The 22,115-nt window shown below is 35.4% G+C and overlaps 1 protein-coding gene across 1 annotated transcript; it reads left to right on the forward strand.

Moving 5' to 3' along the window:
• Positions 1-700: 700 nt before the first annotated feature.
• On the forward strand, positions 701-2,979 carry LOC100970229 (selenide, water dikinase 2-like). The gene has a single exon (XM_024926377.4). The coding sequence runs from the start codon at positions 844-846 to the stop codon at positions 2,188-2,190; it is 1,347 nt and encodes a 448-aa protein (XP_024782145.2). The 5' UTR covers positions 701-843; the 3' UTR covers positions 2,191-2,979.
• Positions 2,980-22,115: the final 19,136 nt, after the last annotated feature.

Here is a 22,115-nt window from a genome sequence, read left to right on the forward strand (position 1 = left end):
AAGCCACTAATAAAGAGAAAAATCTTCGTGGAAAAAGAAAAAAAGACATATTTCTTACAGGGTGACAAAGACAAAGTTGTAATGCTTGTTTAATGTTTAAAAATGCCAACCAGAAGTCAATAAAATAACATCTAGAAAGTTCTGGAGGGGAAAAAAACCTACATAGACCTATTACTATATTAACAGTGAAAATAATGTTCAAACGGAAGTTAAAACAAGAGAGATATTTTGAGGCATATCAAAGCTGAACGAACTTGTGATTAATTGAATGGTTCTACAGATATGTTAAGGAAGTATTTCTTGCTCAAAAAAGTTGAGTATCCCAAATAGTAAATATGTGGGTAAATTAAAAAAAAATTGTCCTCATTTTTAATATTTTTAAATCAGCTCTGTCAAAGACAATTAAAATATTTATTTATTTATAAAATATGTACGGATTGTATGTGTGAAATTTTAAAATGGACAAATTTAACAAGTGTGAAAATTAACAAATGATGGAAGAAATTTAAGTATACTTTTGTAATGCTTTTTATTTAACATGTGAAATGGAATAATATGATTTGATATTAGTGACGAGTTAAATATATATTTTTTGAGCCCTAGGGCAACTACTAAAAAATAAGGAAGTTATAGTTATAGCTAATTGCCCAATATAGATTAATTTAAAAATTAATCTAAAAGAATGCAGGAAAAAGCAGGAAGATTGCGCATGCCGTGGGTCTGACGTATTGAGTAGCGCTAGGGAGAATCCCTGCAGGTAATATTTGACTTTTGCTTCATATTAATCTGAGTGGAAAATAAAAGGGCCCTCTTCTCCTCTCGCTTCCCTGCCGGGCAGGCGCCATGGCGGAAGCCTCGGCGACGGGCGCCTGCGGAGAGGCGATGGCAGCGGCGGAAGGCTCCTCGGGCCCGGCGGGCTTGACTCTGGGCCGGAGCTTCTCGAACTACCGGCCCTTCGAGCCCCAGGCGTTGGGCCTCAGCCCGAGCTGGCGGCTGACGGGCTTCTCCGGCATGAAGGGCTGAGGCTGCAAGGTCCCGCAGGAGGCGCTGCTCAAACTCCTGGCGGGACTGACGCGGCCGGACGTGCGGCCCCCGCTGGGCCGGGGCCTGGTGGGTGGCCAGGAAGAGGCGTCCCAGGAAGCCGGCCTGCCGGCAGGAGCGGACCCCAGCCCCACCTTTCCAGCCCTGGGCATCGGGATGGACTCCTGCGTCATCCCCCTGAGGCACGGGGGCCTGTCACTGGTGCAGACCACGGACTTCTTTTACCCCTTGGTAGAAGATCCCTACATGATGGGGCGCATAGCTTGTGCCAACGTGCTGAGTGACCTCTACGCCATGGGGATTACTGAGTGTGACAACATGTTGATGTTACTCAGCGTCAGCCAGAGTATGAGTGAGGAGGAACGCGAAAAGGTAACGCCACTCATGGTCAAAGGCTTTCGGGATGCGGCTGAGGAAGGAGGGACGGCAGTGACCGGTGGGCAAACGGTGGTCAACCCTTGGATTATAATCGGTGGAGTTGCCACTGTAGTATGCCAACCAAATGAGTTCATAATGCCGGACAGCGCCGTCGTTGGGGACGTGCTGGTGTTAACCAAACCGTTAGGAACCCAGGTTGCTGTCAATGCCCACCAATGGCTGGATAATCCTGAAAGATGGAATAAAGTAAAGATGGTGGTCTCCAGAGAAGAGGTGGAGCTGGCCTATCAGGAAGCCATGTTCAATATGGCTACCCTCAACAGAACTGCTGCAGGTTTAATGCACACATTTAATGCCCATGCGGCCACAGATATCACAGGCTTTGGCATTCTAGGACACTCCCAGAACCTTGCAAAACAGCAAAGAAATGAAGTGTCCTTTGTTATTCATAATCTGCCAATAATTGCCAAGATGGCTGCCGTCAGCAAGGCCAGTGGACGGTTTGGGCTTCTTAAAGGAACCTCAGCTGAAACCTCTGGGGGATTACTGATTTGTCTGCCAAGAGAACAGGCGGCTCGCTTTTGTTCTGAAATCAAATCCTCCAAGTACGGAGAGGGTCACCAAGCGTGGATCGTTGGCATTGTGGAAAAGGGAAACCGAACGGCCCGGATCATTGACAAGCCGCGAGTTATTGAAGTCCTGCCTCGTGGGGCCACAGCTGCTGTTCTTGCTCCTGACAGTTCAAATGCCTCCTCTGAGCCTAGCTCGTGAGATGAAAGAACAGAAGTTGTTTGGACCTTAGAGCCATTGTCCACAATCACGGATGGTTCTCAAGAGTTGATTGTAAGAAATTTCCAAAGAAGGCTGCCTGCATAGTGGTTCCGGCTGCCCTTTCTAGGTGATTGGAATCAGCCCATCTAAAGCAGTCTTTATATGCATTCCGGGGCCAGAGTAACATTTTGAACTTTGGGGGGATATTTGTTCATCACTTGGGTAGAAGAGGAGCAAAAATACCTCTGTTTTCTCTTGCCAAAGTAAGATGAAGCTATTCCAGGTTGAGGGATTTTTCTTTGCACTGGGTTGATTAATTTCTGCACAGGGAGTGAGATTATTAAAATAACACACACACAAAGTAAATTGCAAAATGAAAAAAAATTAGAAGCAAATGAGTTTTGGACCAATATTGTTGATAAATCTAAATTGTTAAGAGAGATCTTATAATGCAACATCAAATTCTTTATTCAATTTTACTGAAGTACTGGCTCTTTCCTGCTCTGGACAAGAATTGAGCAACTTGTCTGATGACTGGGAAAGGAGGACCTGCAACCATCTGACTTGGTCTCTGTTAATGACGTCTCTCCCTCTAAACCCCATTAAGGACTGGGAGAGGCAGAGCAAGCCTCAGAGCCCAGGCCTCAGTGGTCATTAAGATGTTAAGTCTTTTGCGGCAGATTCCTGGTGATTTGATCAATAAAGAGTAATTTCTTGCTAAATAAATAAAAGAAACCTTGTTGAAAAACTAAAAAAAAAAAAAGAAAAGAATGCAGGAAAAAAAGAAAAGGGGAACAAAGACTACAAGGGACCAAAAAATGAATGGCAAGACTTTATATTATTGAATAGATCACACCCCATTATTAATTAAAATGTAAATAAATTATATATACGTTACATTTAAAAGAGAAAAATGCAAGATCCATCTGTATATGAACAAGAAAATATATTAAATATGATAACATTGAGATTAAAAATAATGAAAAAAGTAATGTCATGTAAACATGTATCATAAGGAAGCCGATTTCCAGACTAGCTATAAAATCACAGTAGGCCGGGCATGATGGCTCATGCCTGTAATTCCAGCACTTTGGGAAGCCAAGGCGCGTGGATTACCTGAGGTCAGGAGTTCAAGACCAGCCTGGCCAACATGGTGAAACCCCGTCTCTAATAAAAATAAAAAATTCGCCGGTCATCGTGGTGCGCAGCTGTAATCCCAGCTACTCTGGAGACTGAGGCAGCAGAATAGCTTGAACGTGGGAGACGGAGGTTGCAGTGAGCTGAAGTCGTGCCATTGCACTCCAGCCTGGGCAACAAGAGCAAGATTCCATCTCAAAACAAAACAAAAAAATCACAGTAATGAGGACGTTGTGTCATATCCAAGAAATCATTGCATAGATGAGCATAATGAAAAACTTCCCCTCTGTTTTCTTCTAGGATTTTTATGATTATAGATCTTATGTTTAAGGTTTTAATTGATTTTAGTTGATTTTTATGTGTGGTGTAAGACAATGATCCAATATGAATTTTTTTGTATGTAGATATCCAGTTTTCTCAGGACAAATTGGTGAAGAGACTATCCCCTCCTTAGTGTGTATTCTTGACATCTTTTTTGAAGATCAGTTGACTTTATATGTGTGGGTTTAACTTGGGCACTCTTTATTCTTTTCCATTGGTCTATCCATCCGTTTTTATGCTGGTACTATGCTGTTACAATTGCTATAGCTTTGATTTTTTTTTTTTTTAATTAGAAGGTGAGATGCCTCCTGTTTTGTTCTTTGTTAAGATTGCTTGGCAATTCAGGGTCCTTTGTTATTCTATATTAATTTTCTATTTCTGTAAAAATGCCATTGGGATTTGGGTAAATACTATGTTGTATCTGCATATTCATATGGAAAGAATGGACATTTTAATAATATTCAGTCTTACAATCCATTACTCAGAATGTCTTTGCATTTATATTTCTTCCATCATTGTTTTGGGATTTTCATTGTGCAAAACTTTCACCTCCATCATTAAGTTTATTGCTAAGCAAAGAAGAAAATTCTATAGCAAATGGGATTCTACAATAAATGGGATTGTTTTCCCAATTTTTTTGTATTATTAACCTACAGAAATTCAAATTATTTTTGTATGTTGATTTTGGGCTCGGCCAATTTGCTGAATTTATTTATTTATTTATTTATTTATTTATTTGAGACGGAGTTTTGCTCTTGTTGCCCAGGCTGGAGTGCAATGGGGTGATCTTGGCTCACAGCAACCTCTGCCTCCTAGGTTCAAACACTTCTCCTGCCTCAGCCTCCTGAGTAGCTAGGATCACAAGCATGAACAACCATGCCCAGCTAATTTTTTATTTTTAATAGAGACAGGGTTTGTCCGTTGTGGTCAGGCTGGTCTCGAACTACTGACCTCAGGTGATCCACCCACCTTGGCCTCCCAAAGTGCTGGGGTTACAGGTGTAAGCCACCATGCCCAGCTTGAATTTATTTAATGGTTTTAATAGTTTTTTTGTTGACTCCTTTTGGTTTTCTACATATAAGATCATGCTGTCTACAAATAGAGATAATTTTACTTGTTTTCTAATTTGTATGTCTTATTTTCTTTTTCTGGTCTAATTGCTCTGGCTAAAAATCCAATATTATGTTGAATGATGGTGGCAAAAGTCAGCATCTTTGCCTTTTCCCTGATCTTAGAGAAAACAACTTCCAATTCTCCTATTGAATATAATATCAAGTTTACAGGTCAGTAATGATAAGTATATTCACATTGTTGTGAAACAGATTATTTAACTACAAATATAACTATTGTATTATTCAACAATCCCATTTTGCAGGTGTTTTTCCAAAAGAATTGAAATCAAGATCTTAAAAAGACATCTGTACTCCTATATTCCTTGCATCATTATTCATACTAGCCAGGATATGGAAATAAGTTAAATCCATTGGCAGACCAATGGATAAAGAAAATGCATTATATATATATATATACATGTATGTGTATATATATATGTATGTATATGTATATATATTATATATGTAAAATGAAATATTATTCAGCCTTTAAAAAGAGGAAATTCTGCCATCTGTGAAAACATGCATGAACTGGTGGACATTATGCTAAATAAACCAGTCGCAGAAGGACAAAGATTGCAAGATTCCACCTGTGTGTGGTATTCCACCTAAAGTAGCTAAACTCATGAAACCAAAGAGTAGAATGGTATTTGCCAAAAGCTGAGGAGAGGAGAAAGAGGGAGTTGTTGTTCAACGCATATAAAGTTTCAGTTATACAAGATGAATAATTTACAGAGATCTGCTGTAAAACATTGTGACTATAGTTAACAACACTAAATTGTGCACTTAAAAATTTAAGAGACTGTAACTAATGTTACATGTTTTTACCACAATAATGATTTTTAAAGGTTATTGTGGTGTTGATGTAAAGATAGACATGTGCATCAATAGAACAAAAATAATTAAAGGTAATTCAGCAGGGAAAGAATAGCCTTTAAAAAAATCTTCTGTTGCAACAATTGGGTATCCATATGTATAAATAGGAACTTTGTCCATTCGTTAAACTATGTATATAACTTAACTTGAAAGACATAAGAGATTTAAGTATAAAAGATAAAACATTATGTCTTCTAGGAAAAAAAGTAGAAGAAAATGTTATGATTTTATGAAATAGTGAATTTTTACATAGTCCACAAAAAAGATGGACCATAAAATATTTTAAATTGGTTTTGCAATGTTAATACCATAAAACCAAAGAGCAAACAACACACTGAAATAAAATATGTGAAATGTACATATTTGACAAATGACTTATAACTGGTATGTAAAAACCTCTTGTGAATAAATTATCAATAGAAAACGATGCAAAAATTTGTTAAAAAGTATTCTAAAAGACACTTCACAAGAGAAGATATTCAAATGACCAATAAGCCCCTGAAAATATGCTTAATATAGTTAATCATCAAGGACATGCATATTAAAACCACAGACAGTATTACTGCACATCCTCTATCAAGGCTCAACAACTGGCCCAAAGTTCAAACCTGGCCTGCTGCCTTTATTGGAGTGCACCTACTCTCATTTGTTTTGATGTTGTCTGCTTTTATTTTACAGCAGCAAAATTGAGTAGTTGCAACAGAAACCATATGGCTAACATGACTCAAAATATTTTCACTCTGAATTTTATTTTAAAAAGTTTGCCAACCTTTCTCTAGAATGGCTAAAATTTAAAATGATTTTTAATATGAAGTGTTGACAAATATGTGGAACATCTAAAATTCTCATCCATTGCAGGTGTGTATGCAAAATAGTCAAAGCACATTTTAAGCCATTCAACTACATGTTATCTTTTACTATAACAAAATGCCTCAATTATTGTGTTTTTGTTTGGGTTTGGTTTGTTTTTTTTCTGCTGAAGTCCCCAAACAAAAGCCTTCAGTACCACATTGCATTTTTTGTCTAAAATCCTTTTATAAATTTCCTAGCTGAAATTGCTCCCACCTATGGTCTTAACTTCTGTGACTCTACAGTGACTTATGTATTCCATGTTTAATTATTCCTGATGACTCCATAAAGTCATCTGAGCCTCAGGCCAAAAACAGTGTTTAGTGGTGTTTTGTTTGTTTGTTTGTTTTTTCTTAATACTCATCCACATACAAAGTCCAATTAGGACTAATTGAAATCCTCATATTTTCATTGTATTCCAAATGAGAAGAAATTGCATATGGAGTATGCAATTTCCATACTGTTTCCAAAACTCCTACCAAAGGATCAAAATGAATATTTCTTTTGATAACTCTATCTATACAGAATGATGAGATATGTAGTAGGTACATTGTAATCCAAAATAAACATCAGGGTTTATTTCCAAGTAAAAAGGGGAGAATAAATATTGGGTAGTCATTGATGCCCTTTGTCTTAATAGTGAGTTCCTGAAACTTCCATCTTCCCTTCTCCCCAGGTTTAAATAGCAGAGATCTCCGAGCTACATAGAGAAATAGAGATTGAGACAAAAATAGATAGACAGATTTAAATAGATATGTTGTAATTTAGAGATGCACACCCAATCTCAGATTAATAGAAGTAAAAATTGGCTTACTCATTCTTTGGACTTCGGAAGAAAATTGCACATCTATCCTGAAAATGTGTTACCTCAGGCCTTCTCTCACCCGAGTTTGGACTAGAAAACTCAAAGTTCACGTAGAGACAAAGACAGAAAGAACATGAGAGAAAAAAATACGAAGTTTGGAACATGAGTGCCTAGACATGTATCTAATTAGTATTCCGGAGGGAGTAAATAGAGAGAACTGGTAGACTCAGTATTTCCAGTTACATACTAATAAATTTCCCAAAGTAGGATGTCATAATTACTCAGATGAAGAGCCCTCAAAAATCAAAAACATAAAAAAATGAAAATCCTGCACTCATTTTTTTCTAATTGCAGAACACACATATATGTGAATATAAGCACGAACATATGCACACAATAAAAAAAGAATATATTATCACAAAGCTAGAAAAAACATTTTAACTAAAAGGAATTAACATCCAAAAATTAGATAACTTCTCACCAACAAAAATGAAAGCCCCAAAAATGTTTGATATCATAACATTTTTGAGAAAGTTACTGTCAGCCTCTATATAATCAACAAAAGTAACTTTTAAGAATGAGAACAAGACTTTTTTAAATAAAAAAGATGCATTTTGTCCAAAAATACAGGTTCTAATATAAATTCTAGAGGTCTTATTTTAAGAAGAAAAGTTATCTCAATAGAGATTTCTCTGAGATGCAAAAAGGAAAAGCCAGTAAAGAGAATGTGAATAAGCTAAATAAATATTGCATATTCAAAACAATATTGACGAAAAGCCTGTAATTCCAGAGGTGATATAAAATGAAACTAATGGAAAAACAATTAAATAACATTAAATATAAAAGTAGGAAGCAATGGTATGAAGACGAGCATACCAAGTTTCTTTAATTATTCAGATATATGATTAATTGCAATTGCAGAGTTTCAAAACTACCACCACAAAAGTAAACTTTTATGTAATATAATATTTAACTCCTGCAGTAATAGATGGACAAACAGAAATAATAAAAAACTCTCCAAAAAATGTGAAAAATGAGAAATAAAAACCAGAGAAAATCTAAATATAATGTTCAAAATAGCAGACTTGGCTTACTGTACACTCTGTCCCCTGGGTTCAGCAGTTCTTGAGCCTCAGCCTCCTAGGTAGCTGAGGCACAAGATACAGGTATGTGCCACCACACCCAGCTAAGTTTTTTACTTTTAGTAGAGACAGGGTTTCACTGCGTTGGCCAGGCTGGTCTTGAATACTTGGCCTCAAGTAACCCACTTATTTTCTAGTTTATATAAGTGTAATTTTTATTGAAAGTTTCAAAGATACTTTGTTAGTTTATTTATTACAAGTTTTTATTTGATTATACATACAGGCAACCTGATTACCTGAAATAAACGCTTGCGTTTTTAAAATTCTGATTATTTTAGTTATTTATTTTTTTGTACTACTTTTGCTTCCCTTGTTTTATTTTAGTATCTCTTTCATTAGCTCACTCAGAATAGTCCATGAAAATAATATCTAGAGCACTGACATGCCATCAATTATTTTTATTATAGCCTCCTGAATACTTTCTAGCTTGGCTCAGCATTGTTTCTCAACCTCAGTACTATTGACATTTTTGGAATGGCTAATTTTTTGTGGGAGCCATTCTGAGCATTGTGGGGTGATTATCTGTATCTCTGGCCTCTATCTACTAGATGCCAGTAGCAACACCTTCAGTTCACATTCTCTCCAACACTTTCAATGTCTGGAAAGAGGAGGTTAGGAATTGAGAATCATTTGTGGTTGTATGAAATTCTCCGTTCTGTATAGTAGCCAGTCTCCAATAGGGCCTCCAATGATTCCTGTCTTCTGCTGTTCACATCTTTGTTTAATTCCCTCCCATATTGCACCGTAGTTACTATTTCTGACCAATAGCATTTGGCAGAAGTGATAGTATGCTACTACCAGGTATGAAAAGATAACTTTCATTTTGGATTCTATTTCCCTTTCATGGAGCTGTCGCTCTAAGGGAAGCAAGCTGTCACGTTGTAAGCAGCCCTACGGAAAGACTCACACGATGAAATCAGAAGGCTCGGCCAAAATTCGGTGAGGAACTGAGGACACCAACCACTGTGGAAGTGAACAAAGAAGCAGATTCTCCAGTCCCAGAAGAGCCTTGAGATGACTGTAGACAAGGCAGCTTAACTCCCACCTTGTAGCAGACTCTGAGTCAGAATCGTTCAACTGAGCTACTCCCCAATTTCTAATCCATAGTAACAATGATATAATAAACACCTGCCACTTAAAATTGCTAAGTAGTGGGATAATTGATAAGTAGTGGGATAATTCATTGCACAGTAGTAGATAACTAATATTAGCAACATCCCTAATTCCTGGAGAGGTCTAGTTTTTCAGATGTCTGTGCCTTTACTCAGTTTACTGATTTAATGTCTTATGTTCTATTTCTGTCTGTAGTTATTCAAGTTATTCTTCAAGATCGAGATATAATGACTTTTCCATGAAGACTACACCCCATGAAGAAGCCTGTTTAAGCTTCTATTTTATAACATCACAGTTATATTGTTATTTTTATATATTTGGTTTTTATTTTTACACATATCTGTCTTCACACAGACCCAATTGGTGAATGCATAAGGATTATAAATTAGTATATTGTGGAAAATTACATAAAGGAAAACATATAGTAATCTCAAATTCTGAAAACAAAACAATGGTTCTGCCAGACAATATAAATCACTTTATAATCACAACATTCTATTTTAAATGTAAACACAAGTAATAAGTCAGTAGCTTGAGTCAGTAGTAAGACCAGAATAGCAGTTCACAGGTACACAAGCAACTACTGAACCTAAATTGGAATCTCAGTGCAGACAGGCACTTCTCAGATGTGTGGGCTTGGAAGATGCATTTGGATTTTAGTGATAACAATAAACAACCCTACAGGGGTAGTACATTACTTGGGATAGTGGGTGGTGCTCAACAAATTTAGTTTGCTTTCCCCGGAGTCTTTTTATTAAATCATATTATATACTTAACATTGTTCTTAAAATATCCTTGGCCGAATGTAGTGGTTCACACCTGTTATCCCAGCACTTTGGGAGGCCTAGGCGGGCGGATCACGAGGCCAAAAGTTCGAGACCAGCCTGGCCAACATGGTGAAACCTCATCTCTACTAAAAATACAAAAATTAGTAGGGTGTGATGGTGGGTGCCTGTAATCCCAGCTACTCAGGAGGCTGAGGCAGGAGAATAGCTTGAAACCAGAAGGTGGAAGTTGCAGTGAGCTGAGATTATGCCACTGCACCCCAGCCTGGGCAACAAGAGCAAAACTCCGTCAAAAAACAAAAACAAAAACAAAACAAAAAAAAAACTTCCCCACACTGAACTTTTTGCTATGCATTCGTATTTGTTTGCTCCCAATATAAAACAGTCTCACTTTCCCTACCTAGTTCTAACAATTTGCAATGTTCCAGGTATTAATGTTCCAAGTACTGTATTTGTACAGTAGTTTCAGCCTGCATATTGTTATTCTCTGAAAGTCTAAGATCCTTGTAGACACTTTAGCATAACGTAAAGCATGTTTTGTTCTTGCATTGTTCTCCTTTTCAACTGCACTTTAAGTTCTTGTCAAGTTGTTTTACAATGCTTTGTTCTTATTCTCACCCAATAAAATGCCATTCAGCATAGAATATATAATCACTACATATAAAAATTCAGTGATTTCTATTTTTTTATGGTGTATGTACCTTTAAGAGGTAAGCAAGAACTAACCCTGATCATATACTCTTTTTCTTGGATCAAATACTTGATAACTCAAAAGTAAATATTTGACAAAAAAATCATTTTACTAGAATAATAATATTTATGGCTCTTTTTATTTTACATAAAATAGATTTTACTAGATTTTCTGTTGATCGTAATATATAAGCAAGAATCTAAATGTATCATTTTCTAACCATGGTAAATGGAATGTTATTCTCACTCTATACTTCAAGATTAGAATGACATTTTGCAACATTCAAAGGTCAGATACATTTGGTCACTGACCTTGTTTTAAAACATCTTCAAGGGTGCCATCTTTAAAATTTGTTCACTTTTGCCCTAATCAAAATACCCAGTATTTTTCTAAAAGCAACTTCATTTAATAGCACCAGGTATAGAGTCGTTCACATTGTTAAGCTCGGTGTGGTGATATTTAACACAACCTATTAAGCTCAAACAGCTTCAGAGCTTTTGTCAGAAAAAAAATATTTATATTAATCCATCTAATTACCATGTGATTCAAAAGTTCAATTAATTCCCCTTCAAAAATGTCACTTTACTTTAGAAAGCCTTTTGTATTCTGGGGCCCAATTCAGAAGCTACTTACACCTAATCTTCACTGATTTCCCAGTTTAATAATGAACAATTTTGTCTCTTTATGCCTAGTGCAATTAGGTCTAAATTTGAGTGTTTTCCACATTTATCTTACACAAAAGTTGTTGCTGTTGGTATATCTCAACTCTCTACACTTTAACATATATGCTTCTGTGTTTGTGTGTGTGTGTTTATATGTAAAAGAAGGTTTTAATTATGCAGTATCTAATTATTAAAGACTGAAAGGATTTTGAAGAAGCTTCTTTTATTATTGACAGAAGACTCTCTAATGTATTTTGTATCATTTGCATTATATTGCATATTGCAGTAAGTCTAGAAGACATTTAAGAATAGGAACTGAAATATGAAAATGTCTGCATAGTATTCACATTAATAAAGTTTACTTAAAATAGATATTAACAAATACAAATTTTGTACATATATTCAGTGGATTTAAAGGAAATTTTTATTTATATATTTATTATTTATACAATAATTATACATGTTTATGGGGTACTATGTAATGTGTTTTGTTGTTTGTTTGTTTCTGAGATGGAGTTTCACTCTCGTCGCCCAAGCTGGAGTGCAATGGCGCGATCTCGGCTCACTGCAACCTCCGCCTCCCGAGTTCAAGCGATTCTTCTGCCTCAGCCTCCCCAGTAGCTGGGATTTTAGACATGCACAACCACCCCCGGCTAATTTTGTATTTTCAGTAGAGACGAGGTTTCTCCATGTTGGTCAGGCTGGTCTCGAACTCCTGATCTCAGGTGATCCACCCGCCTCAGCCTCCCAAAATGCTGGTATTACAGGCATGAGCCACCGCGCCTGGCCTATGTAATGTTTTAATACAGGTAAACATAGTATAATAATCAAATGAAGGTAATTATCATATTCATTTCTTTAAAAATTATCATTTCTTTCTGGTGACAACGTTCAAATTCTTCTCTTCCAGCTATATTGAAATATGAGCAACATTATTATCTGCTAAAGTCACCCTACTGTGTAGTAGAACACTAAAATTTATTTTTTCTGGCTATAACTTTGTACTAATTGACTAACCTCTCTCAGTCTTCCCACTCCCTCCCCTCACTCTGGTAACAACCACGCTACTCTCTACTTCAATGAAATCAACATTTTTAGATTCCACATATGACCGAGATATGTGGTGTTTGTGTTTCTATGCCTGGCTTATTTCAATTACCATAGTGTCTTCCAAGTTCATCCAGGTTGCTGCAAATGATAGAATTTCATTCTATTTTATGGTTGACGAATATTTCATTGTGTATGTGTATGTGTGTATACATTTTATTTATTCATCTATTGATGAACACTTAGGTTGATTCCACATCTTGGGTAATGTGAATAATGCTGCAAAAACATGGGTGTCCAATATGTCTTTGAATACTGATTTCATTACCTTTGGATATATCCTCAGTAATGGAATTGTTATGTCATAAGTAGTTCTGTTTTTAATTTTTGGAGGAAACTCCACAACATTTTCCATAGTGGCTGTACTAATTTACATTCTCACCAAAAGAATATAAGGTTTCCTCTTCTCTGTATCCTCACCAGCCTTTTTTTTTTTTTTTTTTTTTGTCGTTATGATAATAGCCATTCTAACTGGGGTGAGGTGATACCTCATTGTGGTTTTGATTTGCATTTTTTCTGATGATTAATGATATTGAACACTTTTTCATATACCTGCTGGCCATTAGTATATCTCCTTTTGAGAAATGTCTACTCAAATCTAATCTATCTACTCAGATTATTTTTTACTATTGAGTTGTTTGAGTTCCTTATATATTCTGGGGGTAAAATAACCTTGTAAAATCTAACCACTCAAAAAAAAAGTAAATTCCTTGAGATAGTATCCAAATATCTAAAACTCAAACTCATTGTTAAAAAAAAATTGTTACTATAAATTCTGAAAATTTCATTGTTCTCTGGAGTTTATAATTCACAATGTTTCAATGCCCTGCTTATTTCAATTATTTCAATATAATGCACAGTGGTCTGGAATTTTGTCAACAAAGATGATATAAAATTAACACCTGTATTATTTTCTGAGTTATCCAGCTCTGCATTTAACTTATTCCTATGTGTTTTTTAAAATTTCTCCTTTAAAAGACAAGTTATCTGAGATTTTAATTCTTTTATTCTTTATTGCAATGCCTCTCTAAATTAAAATAAAAGTTTTAGCAAGTTATGCTAAAGGAAATTGGATGAAACTGTAGTAAAGAAATATGTTCTAAAAAAGCATTGGAGAAACCTCAAAGAAATGAAGTGACTATCTGGTGAAAGAAGCAGCAAATAAAAAAGAGCGAATTTAGATAGCAACTGTTGCAAGGAGTGGGTTATGAGGGATGCCTCTACAGCATGCTGCTTTTGTTAGTTCTCCCACTCCTGTAGTTTATGCGGCTTATTCGGAGGGTTGACAAAAGAGGTAACAGACTGCAGTGGTGATGTAGGAGGCCTAATGTGCAAACGCGAGTGCAAAATAGGAGGTAAAAGCAGGAAGTGTGCAGAGAAAAACTGTCAGTTAATTTGAAGTTGAGATAAAAGGAAAAGGTTGGCCGGGCGCGGTGGCTCACTCCTGTAATCCCAGGACTTTGGGAGGCCAAGGCGGGCGGATCACGAGGTCAGAAGATCGAGACCATCCTGGCTAACATGGTGAAACCCCATCTCTACTAAAAATACAAAAAAATTAGCCAGGCGTGGTGGCGGGCGCCTGTAGTCCCAGCTACTCGGGAGGCTGAGGCAGGAGAACGGCATGAACCCGGGAGGTAGAGCTTGCAGTAAGCTGAGATCGCGCACCACTGGTCTCCAGCCTGGGCGACAGAGCAAGACTCCGTCTCAAAAAAAAAAAAAAAAAAAAGAACAACAAAAAAGGAAAAGGTTATCTTTTCCCAACATTTGACCTATACCAAAATGGAGTTCAACAAATGCCAGAGTGCTTAACATAGAACTTAATACATCTCCAGTGGTGACCCTTTCCAGGAATAACCTATCAGGTGTTGTGTAGATGCAAGAAACACATTTATTGTATTTTCTGAGGATTTCTGTTTTTAAATGCAATCTTTCCCCTGAAATTTTAATATGATCAAAATAATGTCTCTATTAAACATGTTAACATATCTTTGTGGCACAAATACTTGTTTGGCATTTTAACTATCTGCATTAATAATGGGATGGGGAATTTTGTCTCTACTCCACAAAATATTATCAAGAAAACCAGTCATTAAAACATGAATGCATTATAGGTAGTATGTTTACTAGAGTGACTAAATTATATATTATTCTTCAGAATTGTTGTCTTATAGTCTCTAATTTTATAGTATATTCACAGTTATATACATTATAAACAAATCTAGCCTCTTTGAATATGGTTGTAAAAACAGTAAAAGCTAAGTAATAACTAAACGAGGAATTGAGGATGACAATAATAACCAGAGCAAAGTGCCTGAATTTCATGTGTGGCTGCTAGCAGATCCTAAGGATATTTGTTGGGGAGTATTATTTTATTTTTTTAGAAGGACAATTTTACTTGCTGCTACTTGGCAGCAAGTACAGTTTTTGAAATATTCCAAGGATAGCAAACAACAATGACAAATTATCTTGGACAAAAATAAGTGATACCTATTAATATATTATATTTTTCATAATTCTAAGAACAACCAACATACACAAAGAGTAAAAGAAAGCAAATTAGTGGGAAGAAAAAACATTAAGTGTCAATTAGCTAAAAAATAAAAATTTTTTAGAAAAAAATTGAGTTGATAACGAGAAATAATATGCTAACCCAAAAAACAATGAGCATTTCTTCAATGTGTATTTAGAAAGTATATTGCTTTCAACATATTTGGATCCTATGGGTTTAAAATGCAAGCAAAGTACTTACATCTGGCATTTAAATTTTTTCATTTATCGACTTCTATTACACATACTCCTTTTCATAATTTTGCCCATGAAGTTTAATATTCAAATATATAAAACTGAATTGACTCTAGAAATATGTCAATCCAATAAAAGCACAATTGAGACTCTTCAAAAGTAAATGTTATTTAATATAAGCAAGTTTGGTTCCAGACCACCAAAATAAAGTAAATCTCACAATAACACAGTTGCACAAATTGTTTGGTTTCCTAGTGCATATAAAAGCTGTGTTTACACTACACTGTATTCTATTAAAGGTGCAACATTATTATGTCTACAATGTACACATCTTAATTTAAAAATACTTTATTGCTAAAAAACACTAAAAATCAACTAAGCCTTCAGTGAGTCATAATCTTTTTGCTGATGGAGAGTCTTGCTTCAATGTTGATGGCTGCTAACTGATCACAATGGAAGTTGCTGAAGGTTGGAGTGGCTGTGACATTTTTTAAAAATAAGACAATGAAGTGTCATTGACTCTTCCTTTCAAGAAAGATTTCTCTGTCTAGCATAGAATGCTTTTCCAAGGCATTTTACCCACAGTAGAACTTCTTTCAGAAATAAAATCAGTCTCTCGAATCTTCCTGCTACTTTCTCAAATAAGTTTATGAAATATTCTAAATTCTTTGTTGCCATTTCAACCATGTTCACAGTGTCTTTATCAGAAGTAGATTTCTTCTCAAGAAACAACTTCCTTTGCTCAGCTGTAAGAAGTAGATTCTTATCTGTTCAAGTTTTATCATGAGATTGGCGCAGTTCAGTCACATCTTAAGGCTCCACTTCAATTCTAAATCTCTTGCTTTTTTCACCCCATCTGCAGTGACTTCCTCCACTTAATAGGTCTTAAACCTCTTAAAGTCATCCATGAGCATTGAAATCAGCTACTTCCAAATTCCTGTTAATGTTGATATTTTTAATTTCTCCCATGAATCACAAATGTTTTTAATGGCACCTAGAATGGTGAGTACTTTCCAGAAAGCTCTGCTTACTTTGCCAAGATCCGTTAGAGAAATCATTATCAGTGGCAGGTATAGCTTTATGAAATGTATTTTGTTAATAATAAGAGTTGAATGTTGAAATTACTCCTTAATTCAGGGGTTGCAGAAAGGATGTTTTGTTAGCAGGAATGAAAGCAACATTAATCTCACTGTACATTTCATCAGAGCAACTGGGTGACCAGATGCATTGTCAAGGAGCAGTAATATTTGGAAAGAGTCTTCATTTTCCGAGCAGTAGATATCAACAGTGAGCTTAAAATATTTAGTCAACCATGCTGTAAGCAAATGTGCTATCATTCAGGCTTTGTTGTTCCATTTCTAGAGCACAGGCAGAGTAGATGTAGCATAATTCTTAAGGACCCTAGAATTTTCAGAAGGGTAAATGAGTATCGGCTTCAACTTTAAGTCATGAGCTGAATTAGCCGCCAGCAAGAGAGTCAGCCTGCCCTTTGAAGCTTTCAAGCCAGACATTGACAAGAAGCTAGGATAACTATCTTAGCTATATAAGTCCTAGACGCCGTCTTCTGCTTGCAATATAAGGCTGTTTCATCTACACTGTAAATCTGTTGTTTAGTGTAGTCACTTTCATCAATTATCTTAGCTAGATCTGGATAACTTGCTGCAGCATCTATATCAAGGACTTTTTTCTTCACCTCGCATTTCTTTGTTATGGAAAGAGGGCTTCTTTCCTTAAACCTCATGAACTAACCTCTGCTAGCTTCAAATGTTTCTTCTTCAACTTTCTCATCTCTCTCAGCCTTCATTTAATTGACAAGAGTTACGGTCTTGCTCTAGATTAGGTTTTGGCTTAAGAGAATGTTGTGGCTGGTTTGATGGTATATCCAGACCTCTGGAACTTTCTCCATTATTGGCAATAAGACTGTTTTACTTTCTTATCATTTGTGTGGTCATGTGGTCACTGTAGTAGCATTTTCCATTACCTTCAAGAACCTTTCCTTTGCATTTACCACTTGGCTAACTGTTTGCCAAAAGAGGCCTGATATTTGGCCCATCATCTTAGCTTTAGGTATGCCTTCCTTACTAAATCATTTCGAGATTTTGATTTAAACCAAGCTTATCCAACCTGCCTTATTTTGTTGTTGCTGTTGTTCTGTTTTGTTTTGTTTTAGGTTTTGAGCAGCCTGAAGCCATGGTTTTAGCTTTTGTCTCTAGTGGTAAGTGGAAAAGAGGGATGAGGAAGGGGCCATATTGCCCCAACCAGAAACAGAAACTGAGAACATATGACTAGTCTCTCCCTTGGACACCCCTTATTTAAAGTGAGAGAGGTATATTCTTCCTTTCCCTTAAACACTTAGAAGCCTTTGTAGTGCTATTAATTGGCCTAATTTTCATAGTGTTGTTTTTCATAAATAGGGAGGCCTTAGGAGAGGGACAGAATGGGAGAATGGCTGGTGAGCCAAGCAGTCATATCACACACAGCATTTCCTATGTAATTCACCATTTTATATGGGTGTGATTCATGGTGCCACAAAACAATTACAGTACTAACATCAAAGATTACTGATCACAGATCACCATAAGAGATACAATAATGAAAAGGTCTAAAATATTGTGAGAATTATCAAAATGTGACACAGAGACTCAAGATAAACACGCTGTTGGAAAAATGATGCCAATAGTCTTCCTTAAAGCAAGCTTGACACAAAACTTCAATATGTAAAAAATGCAATATCTGTGAAGCACAATAACATGAAGCACAATCCAATGAGGTGTGCACATGTATTTAAAGTCTTATACTACACAAACTTTGTATTATATGCCTAGTCTATGAGAAGCATATTGCTTGTAAAAACAGAATATGGTAATGTGCAAATTATTATTATCTCACTAGTACATTTCTCACTAACTCTAAAATATCTTACTATTGTGCTGCTGCATTTCTTCATCATCTATTTTTTAAAATTTTAAATGGGTAATTATACCCAAGTATTGTGAATACATTTTAAAGCTGCTTATTCTGGAGATTCTGTAAATTATATTATACTTTCAAAACAATGCCTAAACATAAATAAAATGGCTGTCACCTGCAGATATATAGCCTAATGAGGTAATCACTGCCAACTTGCTCTGGGTGAGTAATTTTTATTATTGCTTTTGTCTGTTTTTAATTTGAAATTATGTTGTAGAAAAAGAAGGAAATGACTTTCTCTGCCTAGCGAGATACCAGAGGTTAGAAGTAACCTTCCATGTCTCATTTTAGAGAAAATGAAGGATTTAGTCAATGAGTTTGACAATGGCAAGGTAACTAGAGACATTTTGGCAAATTGTGTATATATATTTAATGAAGATACCTGTTTTAGTATTATGTATAAAATGTCATTTTAAGCTGTGTGTTAATGATACAAGGATAAATCTTTATCAGATAAATACAAATGAAAGTATAGTAGTATTTATACTAAGAAATCAGTAAATACCTTGATCTCTGCAGCAATATAAAAAATTAAAAGATAAGTAGACACAAAACAGTGAATTGATAGTGATATTATATATTACAATTTTTCTATACTTCTTTATATTTTCCTAATTTTGCTCTAATCATTATAGATTACTTATTTCAAAAAAATTCTAATTGCAATTTTTCTTAAAAGTTTCATTTTACCAAGTGTCATTTTAAAAAATGAATGGCTTGAATTTAAGAACAAATCAAATGATGCTATGTGTGTTTATGTGTGTGTGTGTGTGTGTGTCCATATTATCATGTGAAGGAAATTTTTCAGTAAGAGAGTTACTATTTTGAGGCAACAAAGTCTTTTACACTAATGTGAGTTTCTAGCTTTTTTAAGTCTATATTTATCAACAAACACTGTTTGAAGAAGCAGTGATTCAACTGAAAGAAGCAAAATGTCTCAGTCATTATAGATGTTTGAATGCAGCAAAACAGAATCTGAAATTAAAAATCATATCGATTTAACATCAAATAAATTAAAATAAAAGATAGTATATAAATATATATTTTATATTAATATAGAGTCTTTTTTTGAGCCAGGATCTCACTTTGTTGTCCAGGGTGGAGTGCAGTGGCATGAATATAGCTCACTGCAGCCTTAACCTTCCAGGCTTAAGCAATCCTCTCAGCTCAGCTTCCCAAGTAGCTAGGACCACAGGTGCTCGCCACCACATTCAGTCAATTTTTAAAAAATTTTTAGTAGAGATGGGGTCTCACTATATTGTCCATGCTAGTCTTAAACTACTGGGTTCAAGCAATCTACCTCCCTTGGCCTCTCAAAGTGCTGAGATTACAGGCATGAGTCACTGCACTTGGCCTGTAGAAGGTGTTTTTATTTGTTAAATGTTATGGTTATATATAACAAAATATATGCACCACTATGAATAATCACAAATCTATGGAGATATTTTGGTTGCATATTTGTATATTAATATGAACCTATAGAAAAGTAAATTATGCTTTATGACAAGCATACATTATATGGTAATTAACTGAAATTATATATGTACTAAGTCCAATAAAGTCAATGTAATCTTATTCTACTAATTTCGATTAATCTTATTACTTTTTAGTTTTAGAAAAAAGGCTTCTATAAAATGGGAGAATATTCAAGAAATTTTTCACTTTTTATTCTTTTTATGAATACAATTAATTTTGTGTTATAATACTTGAAAGATGCAGTGTACTAAGTATGTTAAAATAGAATTGCAAATTTGGCAGAAGAGGAGTCACTGAATCTCCCTTTCCTAGAATGAATTAAAGTATTTCAATATTTAAATATCATGATATAGAAATGTATTTGCTTATATTGTACATAAAGCTATTAATGAAACAAGTGGTCTTAGTCTTGAAAAGATAAGATGTATAAAGTGAAGGAGTAGAAAGAATGCTATCATAACACTTTATCTAAGAAGTATATTCATAAGTATTCATTCACATAAGAATTACTCATGGCTGCTGAAGAAACAGGGATGCTGTGATTTTTTATTAGGATTCTAATAAGGTATTATGATTACTTATCATTGCCTGTTGTTAGATAAATATTCTGAAACATGTTGAAGAATTACTATTATTATTTTAAGATTGAAGTCTGATTAACTAGAGCAATTGAACACTTAAAGTGTTAATAGAAATTTACCAGTCACGAGTTTAAGCTAAGTGCATAATTATGACACATACAGAGTAGAGTGGAGTTTGTTTAAGACTGATTTTTTTGTAATAGACTTAGGTACCCAATTCATGTTCTTTATTATACCATCCTCCATCCAACTTGTTTAATCAATATATACATTACATTTCCCCTGCCTTTAACCTATTTTACATTTCTTTTAGCTTTAGGCAGCAGATTTATCTAGATTTGTCATTCAGTTTCATTTGTTCACAGCTCTGTCAATCATAACTGAAGGAAGAGAAGTCACCTGTTCGGGCTAGCGAGTTGGTCAGCTGGGAAAATCACCTTAAATTAGCTCTGCCTTTCAGGAAAGCACTCAACAAGTGGAGACATTAACAATGGTTTGCACTTGTGTGCACATAACCAGAGATTCCAAAAAAGGTAGGTGTGCCTGACCACATGAATATAAAAATCCCTGGGAGGCCAGATCTGCCTTGTATATTATTGAATCTCCAGCACCTACCACAGTAACTGGCATCTGCCAGTGGCTTAATAAAATTCTTCTAGATGAAAAGAGAACAAGTAAGGATGAGAAAGGCAAAGAAACCTTCACCTATAGCTGGTTTTCTAGTTACATGGAAACAGTCATAGATGACAGGTGAAACTTACAATGTAATTCTTTCCAATTACTAATAAATTATTGTCTGGTTGACTCAACAGACAAAGACATATATTAATTAGACAGAAGCAAAAGACAACACTTTCCTTACACAGATGCTTATGCAGGGAAGGAACACAGATACTTAAATACTCTTCAGTAGCATTAAGGGTTATCTTTACCTGTTGACAACTTCTTGGCGATGAGAAGCAAGGAGCAGTTTGCATTTCTACCAGACTCTGGTGAAATAAAACTTTTTACTTCTCCCTCACTCTAATTCCTATTCTATGACCTCGATACAACATTACATCCAGTTATAACTTCTAATTTTCATGTAAAAAAAAAGAAAAATAAACACAAACAAACACCTAAACCAAAAGGCGTAGCAATAAAATACAGCTGCCCCAAATTCTGCAACTGACTAACCAATAGGTGACACGATTTCAGGTCATCTGATTTCTAATTTACAACTGTTTCCACATTGATAAACGGTTTTTCACATTAGCATCAAATTTTTCCATACATCTCTCCCTGGGGAAAAATTATGAACTGAGATATGACCATCTCCAAAACTCAGAATACTCACTTTCCTGAAAAACCACTCCAAGTCTTATCTCATGTAACATTTCACACACTTTCCTTTTATAGCCCTTTCCTCATTGGAAGAGTTCAGAAATTCCAAGTTAGCTAGTATACTGGACAAATGACAAAATTATATTTGGAGAGAATCCACACTTATACAAATATGAGTAGTCCTTTCTTGTGCCAAGGGCAGATTTTTGTTGCTCAGCCAAAATGCAACTGCA

The sequence above is a fragment of the Pan paniscus genome, chromosome 1, assembly GCF_029289425.2.
Source record: "Pan paniscus chromosome 1, NHGRI_mPanPan1-v2.0_pri, whole genome shotgun sequence".
NCBI classification, from domain to species: domain Eukaryota; kingdom Metazoa; phylum Chordata; class Mammalia; order Primates; family Hominidae; genus Pan; species Pan paniscus.